Source organism: Poromitra crassiceps (genome assembly GCF_964638095.1).
Source record: "Poromitra crassiceps genome assembly, chromosome: 8".
Lineage (NCBI taxonomy): Eukaryota > Metazoa > Chordata > Actinopteri > Beryciformes > Melamphaidae > Poromitra > Poromitra crassiceps.
In genome coordinates this window covers 42,776,092-42,796,058 of record NC_139629.1, presented here as the reverse complement: position 1 = coordinate 42,796,058, position 19,967 = coordinate 42,776,092, and the positions used below count along the sequence as shown (strand labels likewise).

General features: G+C 43.1%; 1 protein-coding gene across 5 annotated transcripts in view; it reads right to left on the bottom strand.

Moving 5' to 3' along the window:
* The window catches only part of LOC310780830 (neural cell adhesion molecule L1-like protein), a 61,457-nt gene that overhangs the window by 25,953 nt on the left and 15,537 nt on the right, over positions 1 to 19,967 (bottom strand). For 3 of the 5 annotated variants that reach the window (XM_083641329.1, XM_083641332.1, XM_083641333.1), the window contains exons 3-15: positions 10,019 to 10,202; positions 9,431 to 9,542; positions 9,085 to 9,275; positions 8,825 to 8,947; positions 6,876 to 7,046; positions 6,495 to 6,533; positions 5,873 to 5,984; positions 5,596 to 5,780; positions 5,317 to 5,451; positions 3,771 to 3,911; positions 3,111 to 3,222; positions 1,382 to 1,548; positions 690 to 855 (exon numbers count right to left, since the gene is read on the bottom strand). In XM_083641329.1, coding sequence (XP_083497455.1) covers positions 690 to 855; positions 1,382 to 1,548; positions 3,111 to 3,222; positions 3,771 to 3,911; positions 5,317 to 5,451; positions 5,596 to 5,780; positions 5,873 to 5,984; positions 6,495 to 6,533; positions 6,876 to 7,046; positions 8,825 to 8,947; positions 9,085 to 9,275; positions 9,431 to 9,542; positions 10,019 to 10,100 — 1,736 coding nt within the window. In that variant the 5' untranslated portion in view covers positions 10,101 to 10,202. Of the gene's footprint in view, positions 1 to 689; positions 856 to 1,381; positions 1,549 to 3,110; positions 3,223 to 3,770; positions 3,912 to 5,316; positions 5,452 to 5,595; positions 5,781 to 5,872; positions 5,985 to 6,494; positions 6,534 to 6,875; positions 7,047 to 8,824; positions 8,948 to 9,084; positions 9,276 to 9,430; positions 9,543 to 10,018; positions 10,203 to 13,832; positions 13,959 to 18,782; positions 18,879 to 19,967 lie in introns of those variants that run through there. The other 2 variants (XM_083641331.1, XM_083641330.1) reach the window with 2 other exon arrangements.

The following is a 19,967-nucleotide window of genomic DNA, read 5'->3' as shown; positions in this document are numbered from 1 at the left end:
ACATGACATCGCTAATTAAAGCCACAATGGAAAGTTTGTTTTCTCAGGCTAATCTTAGTCTTTTTTCTTTTTTGAAAAATGTACAATTTCCCCCTGCCTACTGTAAGTGGCCGCATTCGTTGCTCCACCTCCTCTGCCGATCTGGGGAAGGTGTAGTGTAGAGACTCTCACATGCCTCCTCCGATACATGTGGAGTCACCCAGCCACTTCTTTTCACCTGACAGCGAGGAGTTACACCGTCAGGACGTAGCGCATTATCCCCCCCCCCCCAGTTCCTCTCCCTGCTGAACAAACCAGAGGAGGCGCTAGTGCAGCAAACCAGGACACATACCCCACTGGCTTCCCACCCACAAACACTGCCAATCGTGTTCGTAGGAACATCTGACCAAGGTCTCCATGGTGGTAGGCGAGTGCTTTTACCTACTACACTACAAGTTTTTTCTTTTTTCAGACATTGTTTTGAAAGCCAAAAACCTCAGGGTGAAATGTATTCATCAAGTGTAGACATTCTGTCTATACCTCAAACTTCTCCTTCACATTGTAGAACGGTCCCCCGAGTCACTCGGCACAGACCAGGAGAAGGAACTTTTATTATTTCTCCATCGCATTAGCATACCATTAGCATTAGCGCTAGCATACCAATGAAGGAAAAACAATCAATCAATACAACAAACCACACACCAACCTACCTGGAATGTTTCATGAAGGAAAGCGGGATCTCCTCCTTGTCTTTCCTCCACACCACCTCAAAGCTTTCCCCCAGGGTTTCGTCATAGTCTGCCCGGCACATCAACTCGCCAGTGGACCCACTGGTGACCAATGTGTCCTGAGGTAGATCTACTATTTTAGTGGCGTCTAAAAATAAACAAAACAGAGGAGTGGCATGGGGTGGGGGGGGGGGGGGAGGGGGGATAAAAACCAGATGAGAAAATGCTATTTTCCTTGTCTAGGCTAGAGCAGGCATATGAATACTGCACTAGAGTGTCTGAGTGTAAGTCCATCCCACAGTAACTGAAAAGACCTGAGTTAAATTATTAATATCAATGGAGGTTTCTTAATATTGCTCAATACTGTCACTTTTCCAGGCTAATTTAAATGTATGACATGTTTCTAAAAACTTTCCATCACATTTTTATTTATCTTGCACCATTTTATAAATTAATAATAGGTGGGATTTTAAGTTTTGCTAAACTAGTTATTGGTTATTGTCATTCTTAAACTGGCAGGTCAGTTTTATATTCAAGCCAGGCCATGCATTTTGTTTCTACAAATGACTGGCAACAAAAACAAAGCCTTGATCATCAAAAACATAACCACTCTTACTGAAACGAATGTTGAGGAACAATACTCATGTGTATGTTGAAAGAGTGAGCTGAGATACCTTTCACATCCAGCACAGCAGAAACAGCTGACTTTCCCTCCGTATTGCTGGCAAAACACTCGTACTCCCCACTGTCCTCTTTTTCTGCACTGATGATTCGTAACGATCCGTCCTGGTGAAAAGAGAATCGTTCCCCCTTAATGGGTTCTGAAGTGTCATCCTTGGTCCTAGGAGAACAAGTTTTCACACCTCTTTTAGAGCATGTACACAACTTATCAGGCTGTTTGGAGATTAGAGGAGTAAAGTACGGATGAGCAGGTCCACCCAAAACCTGCAAATCCCAGTTCACAAATTGTAGTTTACCCAACAGTTGGAAAGTTTAGATTTTTCCAGGTATTAATCTTCTGCACAACTGTTTGGTAGAGCAATTTTCACTATATCTTATTGAAAAATGTCTTGAACGCTAAATAATGCTAAAGAAAAACACACACTAATGTCACTGTGTCTTTTGTGTAGGGTTAGACAAGAAATATTTTTCTATTGCTTTTTCTTAGTTAGGACTTTAACGGGTTAAAGTACGTATTTGTGATTGCAATTGGTGCAGAATTTCAGGTTGAGTTTGTGTCAAACTGACTCTTTGAGTCAGGGTTGGATTTTCTTCAATATTTCAAACACTGCTATAGAAATGTTCTTCCATCCAATCCTTGAGAACATTATTCACAATGTATGAATGCTATCATTAATGAATACATTCTCATTTTGGTTTTCCTTTGAATTGATGGAAGTGAAAGTGAATTTTTGCCAACCCTGTTTTAAAGGAAATATAGTGAAATAGAGCTGCGCTGGTATGGGTCTTATTTCAAGTGGGTTTGGGTCAATCAGCATATTAAAGTAATATGATAATATGCTTAAGTGGAACATAATTGAATCCGAGCTACTATATTAACTTGAAATTGAGCATGCTTTGCGTGCTCCCTTCTAGCGTCCCTCGCCCACTGAACTGGCCACGCTCATTCCTACCGTGCCTCGTTGGTTTGCCCTCGAGGTCTCGCCCGCTTCACAGGCTCACAGACGCAGCTCGCACACTCAAATGGCATGCATTGTGCGCCGTGCCGGAGCCGCTTGCCCAATTATATGAGTAAGATTTGCTGAGGGTCTTGGGTTAGGGTTAGAGTAAAGTAAGAGTTTGTTTTGTCAGGAATTGTCTGAGATCCAATTTCCCTTTTGTGCAGAAGTGAAGCAGAGTTCCAGTGGTAGTTGAGGTGATTTAATAAGGCCAATTTCATGCAAAGGAAGATGGTTATCTTATCACAAGTGTCAACATTAGAATAGACATAGAGACAGTCGGCATGTGTGGGAACGCCCACACCGATATATCTCAATGGGCTGACTCACCAAAGGACGGTGCTGCGGCTCTAAACTACAGGTTTGGGGATTCTAGAGCAGAAAGCAGCTAAATTCTAACTTTGCTGAATGGATAGAACGGGAGATTTACCCCACCCTGACCACGCCCCCAGCCAGGCTGAGCCAGCTAACCCAGCGTCTATGACGAGACATCGCCTCAACCTATGCTGAAGTTTGTGATTAATGGCATGACTACTAGTACTGAGCTGCCTGATGATACATATGGCAGGAAGCAATGGTGAAGAAAAACATGTCATGCCCCAAGAGGATGTGAAGTCCTGTCCCTGCGATGTCCGTCAAAAAGAAGTCCCTGTAGAGTTGACATCAAGACCAAATCCTGTACGTTCATTCTACTTGACAATTAAAGTGACTGATCAATCCTCACCAGGAGATTTTGGCCGGTGGAGAGCTGAAGACACTACAGTTCATGATGATGTTCCTTCCTTCTACCACAGCGTATTGTTGGTAGTCCCTGGTCAGCATCCGAGGAGCCAGAGCTAAGGCCAAGGAGGAGGAGGAGGAGGAGGAGAATCAGGGAGATACTTTGTCATCTGTGGTATCTGATAACAGTAAAGTGTGTGTAGTATGTAAGAAAAAGAAAATCTCACGGATTTTCAAGTAATCACACTAAACATTTAATTGTTCAACAATTAGAAGAAATGGTAACACTTTATTTGAAGTGGTGTGCGTGCATAAGACTGTCATGACACTGTCGTAAACTTGACATGACACCTGTCATGAACATGAAGGAGGCGTTATGGATGTTTATGACTTGTCATTAAGTGTCATTCAATAAATTATGTCATTGTTAATGCAAAGTTGACATTGTTTGAGATGTCTTCATGATGACAACTTGACATTAACCAATTATGGTAACAAATGTCTTTGTTATGAGTGTTATCATACACCATCATCATACAGTCGTCATACTGCACCCTCAAGTAAAGTGTTACCCAACATAACCTGTCTATAATGTCTTCGTTATGACATTGACATATGACGATTATTCATATGTGTAGGGCTAATGTTTAGCTGCAGTGCTCACTCATGATCATGATGTTGACGTTGGCCAGGAGACGGCCGTGTCTGTTGGAGGCTTCACACTGGTAGACAGCGCTGTCCTCTGGCTGGGCGTGGTGGAGCAGCAGCGTGTCATCAAGCACACGCCTCTGGCTTGATGGTTCATCTGACAGAACAACACACAAATAAGAAGTCATCATGTCACAAGGACTACAAGATCCTGTTGCATCACCCTTAATTTTCCCATTGAAAAATCTAAAATAATAAGAATAAGCATTACCCAGATATGTTTACATGAAAAGGGTATCAGTGTTTGGTTGAACTCTGTAAACACAATCTAATTATGTACTAATACTTGTAAAATAATTCCCAATCAAGAGCCTTCAACGTGACGTCACAGACTGTTTGTAGCGCAAGTTTCCTGACTGATAGTACATGGGGGTCACGTGGAGGCTGGCTTTACCCAGGCTAGGCTTTAACAACCGGTTCTTCAGTGGAAAAGTCTATGGGGTTTAACATGGGGGTTTCACTTAAATGCATAAAATAAGGTCTGTGGTTAACAAAAGTTTATGGGAACGCAAATCTGGGTTCTGCATGATAATCTTCACAAACGTGAATAACTTTTATAACTTTTGGAACGTAAAGGGTTCTCAAAGCATAAAGAATTTCATTGTATTATACATTGTATTATACATATGACAATAAACTACTTGAACTTGAACTTGAACTAAATGCGTTTTTTTAAACGCGATTTCTATTAAACGCTTCAAAAGGCATAAACGTTATTCACGTTTGTGAAGAGTATCATGCTGAATCCAAAGTCGCATTCCCATAAACCTTTGTTAACCACAGACCCTATTTTATGCATTTAAGTGAAATCCCCATTCTAAAACCCCATAGACTTTTCCACTGAAGAACCAAAATGGCGGCGATTTCTGGATAAAGCCTACAAAAATACGTCATCCCTGCGGTCCTCTATTCAGTGTCTCTCGCCCTCCTTACATGTGCGCACCTGTTGTTCCGTTCTTTTGTTTGAAGTAGTTTGTGTTGTCTAGATATTTTCCCTTAGTTTTGATTAATACATTATTTAAACTTTTATCCTTATCCTTCAGCCGGGTTGTAGTCTGACTCACTAGAAACAGGCTGCCGGTCTAAGCTCTACCATTGGCTGCTGGCTACCATTTCAGTTGGAGCGGAAGGGAAAATCCCTACGCGTCGCTCTCAAATGCCGACCTAACATCACCTGTCGATGAACGGTCGAGGCTGAGCTGATGGAGATGGGTCTCTTGTGGGGTGAGGCACAACTGATTGCTAAAGGCCCTGTTAGGTGGAGGAACATTATTGATGCCTATGGCCCATAGGGGGCGAGGAAGAGCATAACTAAGTGTCACAACCCTCCCACTCTGCTGATTGAGTGCCTTTTGTTCATTTGTTTACTGTAGTTTGTGTTTCATTATTTTCCAATAGTTTTAGAGAATACATTATTTTAACTCTTACGTTGGCGTGTGACTCCCACTTGTGTTACTTCCTTGATCTTGGTTGTAACAATTACGAATGCTAAGCTTACTCACCTTTCAAAATCTCCCCATTCCTCCTCCACACGATATCTGGCTGTGGTTTCCCGACGACTGAGCACTTGATGTGGATATCTGACCCAATCACAGCCAGCTGGCTCTGAGGAGCCTCTGTCATCCATTTAGGTGCCTCTGGGATGTGTTAAGAAGAACAACATTGGTCACAGTTAAAAAATAACTGTGCTTGCTGCGTCAATATGGCTTGCTCTCTGAAGAGAACACCAAATTCAGGCACCAATACATGTATCTGTAAAAGTGGCAGTGATGTTGACGTACCTTCCACTATAACATCAAAGTAGTGGACAGCCTCTCCAACAGAGTTCTTGGCTTTGCACATATATTTCCCATCATCCTTCTCTTCTACATCAGATATGGTTAACAGCTTCCCAAAGGTCCGGAATTCTGTCCGTTTGTCAGGCAGCTGCTCTCCCATTTTGATCCAATCCACCGTTGGAGTGGGACTATATAACACAGCGACATATCATGAGCCATAAGTTGCCAATACATATATTTATTAATGAAAGATGATACCTAATGATTGTATGATACGTACACTCCCTCTGCTATACATTCCAGGTTCAGCTCCTGTCCTTTCACCAGCACTACCTCAGTTTGAACACCAGAGGGCAGCATGAGGTTGGGTTTTCTGACTGGTGGGGCAATGGCTGCAATGGACATAATGGGAAGTTTGGTCACTCCAATGTATTCCTTAAGTAGTTTTTCACATCAAGGACCCCTAAATTGACAAAAGTAGATCACGGACCCCCATTTGACAAGATTTTGTTCCAGGGTCCCCATTTGATAAGATTTTTGCTTTTAGATGTTTTATTACAGAAAGTGTATGAAACCCATGACCAAAATACATTGTGTTACTTATGGATGGAATTATAGTGAAAATAAATTATTCCCATTCTTGCTGGGGAGCCCCTGGATCCCCCACAAGGATCCCACTTTGAGAACCACTGCCTTTATCAACACACATTTAGCTACACATGAGTCTAAGGTCAATCTGCAGCTTTTTTGGGGGGGTGGGGGGATTTTTATTTCATTTTATTTAACATTTTTATTTTTATTTTTCAATCTGCAGCTCTTTGCAACTTGCAGACAGATTTGTGGTGTCTTGTGTAATGTGTCATTTCTGCCTTGAACTTTTATGATGTGTGAATATCACTCACTTATGTCACCACTGTCATCAGATTCAGTATCGGCTTTCACTGAAACAAAAACAAAACACTGGTAAGAATAATACTACTGGTAGTATGGTGGTTCACCGCATGCCTCGGGGCCACTGTCAAAACACAGCATACTGTAACATGAACATGACAAGGCAGGCCCTACTTCTCATGTAGGTGCTTTGTAGGTATGCGGTAGAACATTTTTTTAACATACAAGTGAATGTCTCAGAATTACTATTTGAAAGGCAGCTCGAGTGATAATACTATCAAGTGTATCAAGATGCATAGCATGTTAGCTTCTCTTATCATGATAATCAAGTGAGCAGCAGTTAGAATTGACTGCAGACTAATATTTTGGATAAAAGACATATTTGAACGTACAGGTGTTGACGACTAGAGCCATGGCGCTTTTCTGCACAATGGTGCGTATTTTGTGGAAGGCAGCAAAGCAGCAGTAGTCCGGCCGACTGTCGTTCTTTAAGGCGTTGGCGAAGTACAGGTTGCCATCGTTGCCCATGGAAACCCTCTCATCCTGCTCGATGTGCTGGAGACCTGGTGGAGAAGAGCAGAATTGCGTCAAGGATACCAATTAGTCACTTCTCTTTGACAGCTTTTAGTGACAGCGGTACCAGCTGAATTCCCCCCCAAAGCGTTTGAAACACCCCCTGCTGTACACTGCTGTACACTGCATCTGCTATCTGTGTTTCAGCTCCAGGATGACAAGGGTAAAAGGCAAATACTCAAAGGCACTCCCAAGTATTATAATGACTTATGGTGAGACTCTATTCACATGACAAATGATTGCAATCCAGAATAGCCTCATCTATGTCAGCGCGTAATGGAAATGCCCTAAAGAGGTTCCCTTTATAGAGCCGGGGCACTCATAAGTGCACTGAGACGGCATATTTGGTTGGATAAAGCCATTTTCAGTTGGATAGAACCCTTATGTAAGTGACGGGTCGCTGAAGCACTGTGTCACCCATTCGCAGTATTTAACATCCTATTCTGACTCATGGCCATATAAGTCATTGGTTATACTCTGAGTTCAAAGGTAAAGTCATGCACTGTCTGCACATAAAATGTACAATTACATACAGTATTTTGGCACTATTTAAAAAAAAAAGGGCATAGGGAAAGATGAGTCACTGTTATCAAAAGTATTCTTCGGTTTCTAACAAGCTAATAGCCTGTTACAAGGGAGGGAGGCAGTAAAACTCATGCAGAATTTAAAATCGATGTTAACAATGCAACATAAAAGAGTTATGAAAATGCAATTTCACAGTTTCATAAGGTAAGAAATCTTTGCATTTGGATTTGGAGAAATTTCTTTTGGAAACAAATCAAGCTATGCGTCATGGAAACTCAATCTATCTTGTATTGTTGCTGTAATTCATAATTATGTCGCACTCTGTTGTGTTCTGAAAGGCTAGGAAAGCATACAGCATGCTTTTTATTATTTCACCTGTGCAGCAAAAAGTCCCTAGAAGTCTAGATGCACCATACAGCAGAGATGGGGACTTGGACTTGAGACTTAAGGGACTTGAGTCGCACACTTAAGTCACACACAGTGACTTGAAACTTGACTTGAGACTTGTCCTCAAACACTTGAAACCTGACTTGGACTTGAGATTTGGGACTTGTGAACAATCTTTTGTGTGTATTAACATTAAGGAAAGATCTACTAATAATAATTTCAATTAATCAATGCTGATGCTGTATGCTAATAGATAGAGTGAGGAGGATAATACAGTACATGCTTTTAATTCCTTAGTTTTAGCTATGCAGTGTTCTAAGCAGACCGGGTGACATCCAGCAGATGATAGAACATTCATCCATTAGAGACTTGAGACTTGACTTGGACTTGTGTTGTGACCAAAGACTTGAGACTGGACTTGGACTTGCAAAAAAGGATTTGTGAGCATCTCTGCCATACAGCACATCTAAAATTGCCCAGACTCCTGAATGGGAAACATAGGTCTACTTAGAACAAGAAGTGATATTGTTCTGCAGCAGTCCACTAGACCTGCCATCAGTCATCAGCCATCAGTCAAGTGTGTTGTGGCTGATGGGAGAGCTCTCAAGGACCTAGACAGAGAACTCAATGTTTATTGACACAGCACTTCAGACACAGCGAAGATGACCTCTACTCTCATTCTTTTCATACTCTTTGGCAGTGATGGGGAAAATAGGCCATAAACATGAGCTATATCTGCTCTGGGTGATTGTAGGTGCCTAAAGTGTGTGTATTTTCCATAAAACAATAAGCCACTTCAAAGATAGCACAAGTCATCATACGCATCATAAGCTGTCTCACTTGTGCCTTGGCTTACCAATAGACATCCAGTAGATCTGACGGGGACGTACGCCGTCTGGAGGGTTACACCTCAGAATGACTGGCTGGCCCTCATCGACAACGGTCGGCTCAATCTTCTCCTTTGGAAACTTGGGGACACCTAGACAGAACAACGGCATTTAAGAAAAACGATCGCGAAAACCTGAAAAAGGTTTGGACCAAGAAGAGCTCAAACAAAAATGATCTCACTCACTCACACTGTAGATCAGCTTCTTATACAGTAGAATGTTTACTTACCGGGAACGATGACGTCGATCTCCTCTGTCATGGCTGTTCCCAGTTTGTTAGAAGCGTAGCATCGGTATTTCCCCTGGAACTTAGCAAGGTACCGGCTGTTGAACAGTACAAAGCTGCCATTGCTGTGGTTTGTTGTTGTTGTGGAGAGGTGGGGAGGGGTAAAGTCTTTGCCATCTTTTGTCCATCGGTATCTGTTGGAGCGGTCAAGCATTACAACATGTTTTTTGGGGACAGAGGCAAGCTCTTAGCTCTTGGCACACTTGATCTGAATTCAATGATGGTGGCCTAGATGTCTTTGAAAAGCCAGCTTCCGAGGCAGCACAGCTGATGTGTTGATCTCACTTACTCTGGTGGTGGGTTGCCCCGGGCCTCGCACCTCATAGTGATGTTGAAGTCGTTAAAAGGAAGGGCAACAACAGGACTGGGCGTGTGACTCGTTATGGTCGGAAGCTGCTCCACTGCAAAATAAAACACACGTGCACACACACAAATATCAGAATTTTTGACGATTCAATCTTTGCAGGCATGCGGGAAGACAACTAAGGAGAACACTACACTTCCTTGGATTTGTTTCCTGTAGTGCCCCTTATAGTCCGTATTAACAAGCCAGGAACATGGCAAAGGCATGTGCCAACAGGTTGTGTCAAAAAGTGTGGCTACCACCACATGGCATGCCTGAACAAAAGCCAGGATGTCACTGCAAAGCATACAGACCCGCCTCAAAGTAACCTTGCTGGTGGACGATACACTTTGGTACTTCAAGCTAAATGTTCTTGTCTTTCCTGTATGTTTAGACTGTAGATTGTTGGACACATGGAATATGTATGACACTTTTTCGTCACATGCTATGTCTCTCAGAATGGAGAGATTCCATTTTTTGTTTGTCCAGACGATTCAGATGCATTTCATCACCATCATAATGATCCTACTGTACCTTCCAGGGGGATATGGAAGCTTGTGGCCCTGGAGGTCAGGGCCAAGAGGAGAGCAAGGCCCAGGCTCCAAGGTGACCTCATCACCCCTCCACCGGTCAACGGAGACAGTCGAGATGAATATCCTGCTGGTTGATTCGCTGCACATCAGCTGGTGTCAGTTAGAGGACTGAAGGCACAATGGACCTGGGGGGGGGGGTCAGATAAAAAAAACATGATCACAAGTCTTTTTTTTTGTGGTAGGGGGGTTGCGACCTTTTCATTTCTAAGTGAGGTGAGATAAAGTTTTACAAGCGCCTGGTCTACTTACAGAAATACAGAATGAGCATTACATTTTGTTATTGCTTTGCAATAATAATCCCACTAAAGGTAGGTAGGTAGCACTGTTGAACGTGGGCATTTTATACACCATGGCAGACTGCCAAGCCAAACACAAGAAAACCAGCAGGCAGCAACATCTGACAACACAAAAACCCAGCAGCCCCACATTCCTCAGTGTGTTTGTACTTTATTTTCCAGTTCAAACATATAAAATCCCACATTATTCTGTTTTCATGATTTTTATGGTATAAATGCTATGTTATGGCTCATGGCATGAGTAATGTTCATTGTAATGTTTTGAATGAAGGTAACTGAATACATTTGAAGTCAAAACAATCACAACAATGGACCCTGATTGGCAGACAAACCAAACGACATGACCTATGAGAGTATAGGCATCATAGGAGGGAGGTCACTTCAAGTGCTGCAAATTTGCTTGATTGAAAGGATTAGCGACTGTTCAGTGAGGACTGCCAATCAAGGCCAGTTGTGATGTGTGGACTGGGGGTTAGTACAACACTTCAAAATAATGGATTTTTGAAAATGCACCGCATCTTAACAAGTCATTTAGTCTACTATTGAGTCCTAAAATTGTAATTATCTTAAAACAAGTGAAGATATCTGCCAATGGGGTGAGCTAATTTCACTTGCTTGCTTCCAATTATTATTATTATTATTATTTTTTTGTAGAATCAATCAAGTTTAATTGGATTTCATAGGATATTGACACTAATTTCAAGAAAACTCCTGAAACAGCATGGGGTTGCAGGCAGTTATCTCACCCCAATGGCAGAAATACAATTTGAAGGTTGAATATGTGGCTAATTGGCTCGTTAAGATGGATGTGTTTTTTCCCCAGAGTGTAATAATAACTTTACATTTAACCACTCTTAACAAATTCAAATGTTGACAATGTCTTCGAGTTTGATTATATAAGTAGCCTATGTCAAAAGAGGAAATTCTGAATTCCTCGAATAGGGTCTCTTTGAGGGACCTGTGCTTTCTTTGGTGATATGACATTCCCCATCCAGGACAGCAGCAGGCATCTAGAGTTGCTTGTCCTTCATTGTTGTGTTCTTGTAGCACAACACAGCAGAGCTCTTGTCTGGAGATTACCCTTTGACCTGTGTGGCTTGGCAGGTGGCATCAAATGGCACGCTTACAGTAAACCCTACTGGCACGACGGCTAAGCTGCTGCCTGCTATGAGCGCTCCATCCAAGATGGCAGACTATGAGTGGGTCGGGGGCGCGGTAAGCCTGTTGTTGGTATTCCATCATGGCTTCGTTCTCACAGTGCCAAACTGTGGTGGCAGCGCTGGCAATGCCAAACGGGTTCACCGTTCTTCCAACTAATCCTGCAATGAGGACAGCGGTGGGATGGGGGCCTCGACCAATCACATGCCACCTTACGACGTGATATGAGGGGGCCTCGGCCAATCACATGCCACCACCTCACGACATGATATGACTCAGGGGGGTCTTCTGAGGACACAAGGCTCCATCTCTGCTTCGTGAGAAAGGTTAATATTATGGTAATTGTTGTTGACTAGATTCAGGATTAAGCTGCTTGAATTTGGAATCAGTTAAACACATTGAGAGATGGCGGCTTGAATTTGGAATCAGTTAAACACATTGAGAGATGGCGGCTTGAATTTGGAATCAGTTAAACACATTGAGAGATGGCAGCAGAGTATTTTTCTCTGTGAGGATTTCTGCGATTATCTTCCGATGGACTAAATCTTAAACCAAGTGGGTTAGATGGTTCTTTGAATGGAGTAGAACTACATTTTAACATGTTTGGAGTAAAGTTTACGGTCTCCCTCTCCCTCTTATCCTGTTGCTATAACTCATATGCTGCTGCCCCCCCCCCCCCCCCCCCCCCCCACCACCCACACACACACACACACCCACACACACACCCACACACACACCCACCCACACACACACACACACACACACACACACACACACACACACACACACACACACACACACACACACACACACACACACACACCATACTTTGCAGGACAGACCACCTACCATTGCAGGCATAACTAAAAACCCTAATTGCAGTGTTTGTGATTTAAATCAGCATTCCTTGAATGCAGAAAGCCACTTTTACCCGGTGAAGCCAAGAGAGTCCTCATTGGTAGGCAGGAGGCCCTGTCGTCCAGTGATTGGTAGGCAGGAGGCCCTGTCGTCCAGTGATTGGTAGGCAGGAGGCCCTGTCATCCAGTGACAGCAGTGGGACCTTTTATCCAGATTTGTGTGGATCCTAACAACAGTAGCATTGTCAAAAGTATCGATAGTATCGAAAAGTATCAATACTGAAAATCTTAATCGGATACAATACTCATTTGCAACAGGTATCGATAGTATCGATAAGTATCAATACTAAAAATTCGAAACGGATACAATACTCATTTGCAACAGTTTCGATACCATCAGTGCTTTCTTTGAATGAAAAATCACAGATTTTTCCCTCCCTATCATTGGTGGGTATCTGTTGCTTCAACAAGATAAACGTGTTGTGATGTCTAGAGCAGAGCTAATCTGCTGTCTAAGTTCAAAGTTTGATCAGACCTAGATTATGGAGAAGTGTGCGTCTGTCCGTCCATCTGTCTAACTTTATTTTCATGCCTCTCAATCTGTTGTCATCCCCCCTTTCCCATGGTATCGAAAATGAGTATCGATATTTTCCTGGGTATCGGTATCAAAGTAGAAATGACAGTATCGTGACATCCCTGGACAACAGGCTACACAGCAGCATCATCATCCAAACAGGCAACTTTCATTCAACTGTGTCAAATCCTCTGTTTGCTGCAGGAACCTTGCAGATTAGGCAAATGAATGAGCTTTATGCGAACATGGGGATCTGTAAGAACCTGCCACTTTTTACCATAACGCAAATAAAGTTGACAGAATTCAAGAAATTGAGTAACCCTGAAGCGTAAAAAGGGTGTGTATCACTATGTAAACAGATAATAAAGCGTTTGTTTTGGAGGGGGGAGGGGGGGGGGGTGGGGGGATGGGGGAGGGGGAGGTATCTATTACCTGAGCACACAGCACGGCACAGACACAAATCCGCACAGGGATTTTATTTCTTAAGCCACTAGTTGGCCAGGACACGCAGAGTGTGACTACTACACCACTAATCCAACACACACTGTATACAAAGACAAAGAGCACCCCCCCCCCCCCCCCCCCACACACACACACACACATACAAACAAACACACACACACACCGCAAATCACCCAACCAAACAGCACCCCCACGGGATATGCATGTGTAGCTACACAAGCATAGATACATGCATGGTAAATATAACGTTACCCGTAATGATGATCCATATATGTTGTGCAGTGGACTCAGCTAAACACACACACACACACACACACACACACACACACACACACACACGCACACACACACACCACTTCCCAGGGACTAGTAACAACACAACACTGTTCAGAAATATCCAATACTTACTGCTTTTAGAGTCATTCTAAATGTTTAGTCCGAGGGCCAACACAGCTCAACACAACAAGTCCATAGGAAACGTATGGGACAGGAGCATTGCAACAACTCTCTGTCTGTGAACCAGCACCCCCTGACGTGGTGGGACTGTCCTGAGCCACCTCACGCTGCCCCTCCTGGTGTGGAGGAACGCCTCCCCGCCCGCCCCTCCACTCAAGCAGCTAAAGGGCCGATGGGAGATTCACTGAAGTGACATATGTCGCCAAAGCCTCTCACTTGGCAAAGAGGCTCTGTAAGCCCAACGACAATGACCCGGACAAAGCCTGCGCCGCAGGGCCATTCAGCCAGCATGAAGGAATGGCTGGAGAGGAAGTACAGGCATGTCTCTCTCTCTCTCTCCCTCTCTCTCTCTCTCTCACACACACACACACACTCTCTCTCTCCCATTTTCCTTCATCCCGCCATCCTGCCTTCCACTAAATATGCACGCCCATTTACACCCGGCTCCATGTGAAGGATTTCACTGCAATGTGCCTTACTGAAAAGGGAAGGGAGGACCAGAGCCTTTGTGGTAACATACATCCATTTCCACGCAGAGCTCCAGGGTATTGATAGTGGAGGCATGCGAGAAGATGCCTGAAATAGACATGATGATGGCGATACTAGTAGTCTCTGGTTGTTTGAGTGGTTCTCAACATAGGGGTCTGGGGACCACCAGAGGTCCTTGACGGGGTTTCAAGGGGTCCCCAGCAAACGGATGAATTATTAATTAATAATAATTAATAAATGATTTAATTATTTAATTTACAAGAAGTTAACACAATTAGAGGATGTAGAAGAATGACTATTTTGATCATAGTGTCATTTTCATCTCACAATACAGTGATGAATTCTGGACACAATCATTTCTAAGAATAAAACATAATTCCCAGATTTTGGTCTGAGAGGCAAATGGGGCTCTGTGGCTCTAATGTGGACTAAATTAGGGGTCCTTGATATGAAAAGGGTTGAGAAGAACCTCTGCTGTAGGCTACTGGGATCTTTAGTCAGATGGTTTGTCTTTCCTTTTCTCTATGTTCCTCCTCTTGAAAGCAGCGACTGATTGTGACGTCTGTATTTCACCACTGGCCTCTTGCCCTCATGTCAATGTAGAGAATGTTAAATTGGAGCTAATAATAATGTTGTGCATTTAAGACAATGTGGTTGTCATCACTCTAAATGGACCGTGTCCGTGTCAAAGAGAGCGTAGTCTCCACGCAGACTGAGTGTAAACACGGCGTTGCTTTAGTCAACATTGGGAAAATGCTAAAAGGCAAAGCCAAGCGAGGACTTACATATTGGCCCAAAGCTTGACATGCTGGAGACATATGGGCCATGTACTGTATGTACACACACAAAGACAAACGTAAATCAACACAGACACTGGCTGTATACGGAAAACATACATTGTCTGGTCTCTGTAAATATATACATAATGTCACCTTCCTGCATGTTGTGGGAATTGGGATTGCCAGAGGGGGGAAACGTATACAGTACAGCCCAGAATGAGACAATTCTTTCGATAATGTATACCAACATACAATCAGTCATCCTATACTTATCTTTCTGGCTATTGACAGCAGTTGATAAATACTATAACATAGAGGCTCTGCATGCCACAAAGTGACATTTGTGGAATTATGGGTATTATCCATTTTGTAGATTATGTATTTTTATTTATTTATTTATTTATTTATTTATTTATTTATTTATTGTTTGCAGTGGAAACCAACACATTATTGTGTATTATGTATTGAACACATTGTATGAACACTGCCTAAAGCAGGCCCCCCCCCCTCCCACCCACACATTTATGAACACACTGACTGACACACTCATGCTACAGTATGAGGGGGCGGGGCGATTATGTTCATCGCTTACTTTTGATAACTGATGTAAAATATTAAATATATACGCTGCATATTAACAGACGATGTTGGCTTTCTGATAAGGAACAAAAGCTGCTGATATAACTACTGCATTCATACATTCTGTTGCGATGGTGCCTACAATTAACAAACAATTAGCACCTTGATGTGCCGGCCAGACTCTCACTGGATGAAATGAAATCAAACAAAGCCAGAGAGAATTCACAGCTTTGTGTTGTCGGGGTCGTCGCCCGTGACCCTGTGACCCTGTCCCACTGTGCTCGTTCAATTAACGTGAGGGTTAAAACAAACCACAGAGCAGACCACAGCCAAATGAATCAGTGAAATTCCTATTGAATGGCTCACTAACAGCTCAAGCGACCTGTTGTGACTTCATCAGTTGGCCCCGCCCTGTGCCTGATGCACTTCCTCCACAGCCATAATGACTGGATAATTGCCTTCTCTCATAATTACTAGACTTTTACCTCTGTCTTTGTCGCAGAGCTCACAAGCGCACGGCAATTACAACATACCTGCGAAACAATACGCACAAAAAGGTTTGACATACAGAAACATGAGATGACTGAGTGCAAAAAAATGTAAGTATAGATACAGTATGTGTGTATAATGAGTATAATCGAAGGCAGGGCAGAAGGACACAACGACACACCTATGTAATGCAAACCTCTGGAGCCAGCTAAGGTTGTGAACTTGTAGTTTTAGTGCAGTCAAAGTTAAACTATGTGTGTTTTGAGCTACAATAGAAACAAGTCAGGTTGAGTCCACTCAACACTATGTACAGTACAGGCGTGTCACACACACACACGCGCACGCATGCACGCACGCACACACACGCGTGCGCAAACACACACACACACACACACACACACACACACGATACACAAAAGAAACAGCTACACTGTCAACACAGACAATGACAGTGTAATGATGGAGGATGGAGGAGGTTTCATACACACACACACACACACACACACACACACACACGCACGCACGCACGCACACACACACACACACACACACACACACACACACACACACACACACACACACACAGGCACACACACACACACACAGCTCATACTACTCATGAACAAACACTCGTGTGCAAACAAAAACTTTCCACTTCATAAAGTACACAGCACTTCAGCAGGTCGAGTGAGTTGAGGCTCGTTCCAAGTTTCCATTCTTGAAATTCAGTGAGTTCCAGGAAAAGGTGATAAGAAAGAAGAATATGCAATTAAGCAAATTCTGCCGGCTGTTCTAGAAAAGCTCTCAAGCATTTTGTCCAATCCTGCTGAGATGTGCAGCGCGGCTAGCTAATCCAGCGTGATGGATTAGCAAAGCTTTTAGTCTGGTTGGGCGAGTCAGGTGAAGAAGCAGCACTCATCAAAACCACTCGCCGATGAATAGTGCTTTTCACCATGTGTCTCTTGACCTGTGTGTGTATGTGTGTGTGGGGGGTGGAGCATAGCATTTGATCTCTCACTCACACACACACACACACACACACACACACACACACACACACACACTCACTCACAAATAGCTAAATCACATGAGAATATATTGTTTGGATTTGGATTTTTGTTTGCGCCCCAAACAAACAAATATAGAGCAATTACAATAGCAGGAGTCCATGTCAGTGATACCCATGACACAAGCAATTAGTTTTAATTTGAAACATGTACAGAATGTGAATAAACAACCGCTGTGTGTGTGTGTGTGTGTGTGTGTGTGTGTGTGTGTGCGTGCGTGTGTGCGTGCGTGCATGCATGTGTGTGTGCGCCTGTGTGTCTGTGTGTGTGTACCTGGTGCATGTCTGTCCAAATAAAGTCAAACCAGTGTTTGTGAAATGGGACTGCATGGGAATGAACAGAGGCTGATATTGTTAGTGTCTGTAGATGTGCGGCAGCGGTTACTTTCTATGGGAAATTCCATCTCTGCGTCTACTGTACCTTTTAGCCTGCCGTTATCTCTGCATCTTCAGCTGTGTGGCAGCACATACGAGTAATGACCTTGCTAATCTGCAGATCTGTGTTTGTGTTGACAGGATGAACTGTTCTGCTGGCTCCATGTGTTTGCATAGCAGACAGATGAGCAACACACAAGCACTGAGCACATGCTGCAGACAGACAGAAGTCAGATTCCTCTAGTCCTCCTGTCTCCACTGCAGTATAAGCATCAGTTCTTACAGTTCTCTGAAGTCTGCACCAAAACCAATCCTCATCATCACCAGTCACGTAGTCTCATATTCAGTCTTATCTTGTTTTAAAGTATAGATATGAAGATAAATCTAACATGGGGAGGAGATATATTGCACATAATATACAGTAGAGCTGCAACGATTAATCGATTAGTCGATGGACAGAAAATTTATCAACAACTAATTTGATAATGGATGAATTGTTTTGAGTACAATTTTAAGAGAAAAGGTAAATGTGAATATTTTCTGGTTTCTTTACTCCTGTATGATAAACTGATATTATCTTTGAGTTGTGGACAAAACAAGACATTTGAGGGCATCATCTTGGGCTTTGGGAAACACTGATCGTCATTTGCTACCATTTTCTGACATTTTATAGACCAAACAACTAAACGATTAATCGAAAAAATTATCGACAGATTAATCGATTATGAAAATAATCGTTAGTTGCAGCCCTAATGTACAGTAATTCCAATGCCGTTTCACTTGCTTGAAGACTTCATGAAACAAGTGACACTATCTGGAAAAAAGGCACTGCAACAGTACCAAGATAATGTGATTCAATACAAGATTAAATGTCTTGCTAAGGTGTTTTTTCTATGCTGCTCTATTTCCCTTCACAACTGGCATATCAGTGTTATTATGCTACTCCAATACTAAAGGCTGACACCATCAAGTCAATCCGTTTCAACGGCTTTTTGTGATATGAAAGAGTGGAAACAGCCAAAAAACTAAATCCACCCTGACTGACAGCCAATCGCTGCGGCTCATTCCGCTCACACAGAAATACATACAACCCAGTTAAGGTCAGAAAATAACACCTCTGCTTACCTTGAAGGTGAGCGCTTCTTCTCGCCATGACTTGTCAGAGCTGCTGTGTGTGGCTTGAGTCCCCGAGCACTTCAGCAAGCTAGTAATCATCTAAGCCTGGAATTCACACAAACAGCCCCTGACAGCTCTCTGACACACATCAAACACATCCACATCAAACCTGTGCTTCCAGTCTTCTGGAAAAGGGCAACAGCAGCCCTACAACTTGACGCTGCACAGTCACACACAAGCATCATAATTAAGCGTGCAGCAGCGTCTCGTATTTCAAAGACTTTTGAGAGAGTCCGACCAAAACATTGTAAAACCTGCACGTGGGGAATTATTGGTGAACAGCATTAGTATTTGCAGTCATGTGTGTGACGTGTGTGTGTGTGTGTGTGTGTGTGTGTGTGTGTGTGTGTGAGTGTGTGTGTGTGTGTGTGTGTGTGTGTGTGTGTGTGTGTGTGTGTGTGTGTGTGTGTGTCTGTGTGTGTGTGTGTGTGTGTGTGTGTGTGTGTGTGTGTGTGTGCGTGCCCTGTGGACAGTTTTTGTGAATGAAATAGCGTCACAATCATGCAAGATGCAGTCATGAAACGTGTGTAGTTGAGATCACAAGTTCAAAGATGGATGTGGTGCGAGCAAGAGGGCCAGAAGTAGGGTCTCCCTCCCACTTTAGGCCCCTGGCCCACATTAATTAAGTCAACTACTTTAATTACTACTCTACTCTACTACTTACTTTACTACTACTACTACTACTCTACTACTACTCTACTACTTATTACCTCCACCAAGGAGGTTAAGTTTTCTGTACCGTATGTTTGTCTGTTTATCAACAGGATTATGGGAAAACTACTGGCCCGATTTTCATAAAACTTTATGGAAGGGTGTAGCATGGGCCAAGGAAGAACCTGTTCAATTTTGGAACGGATCCGGATCCGACACACAAAATGTGCATGTCAGTCATAGCAGACTGGACTTGGACTAGCAGGTCTGCACTCTCCGATTGCTCTGTCAGTTCCATCTGAACACTCAGTTTTCACCCAATTCTTCAATTCTCCACTGTTGCTTTCGTTACAACACCAGAATAGCTTCAATTGACCTTCTTTAATATCTCTACTGTATGTTGTGTTTGCTGGAACCTACTACTCTGTGGAGCTGTGTGACTTATTGCAGTGCAGACGAGCTCTCACAGTCAGGGGTTAAGTG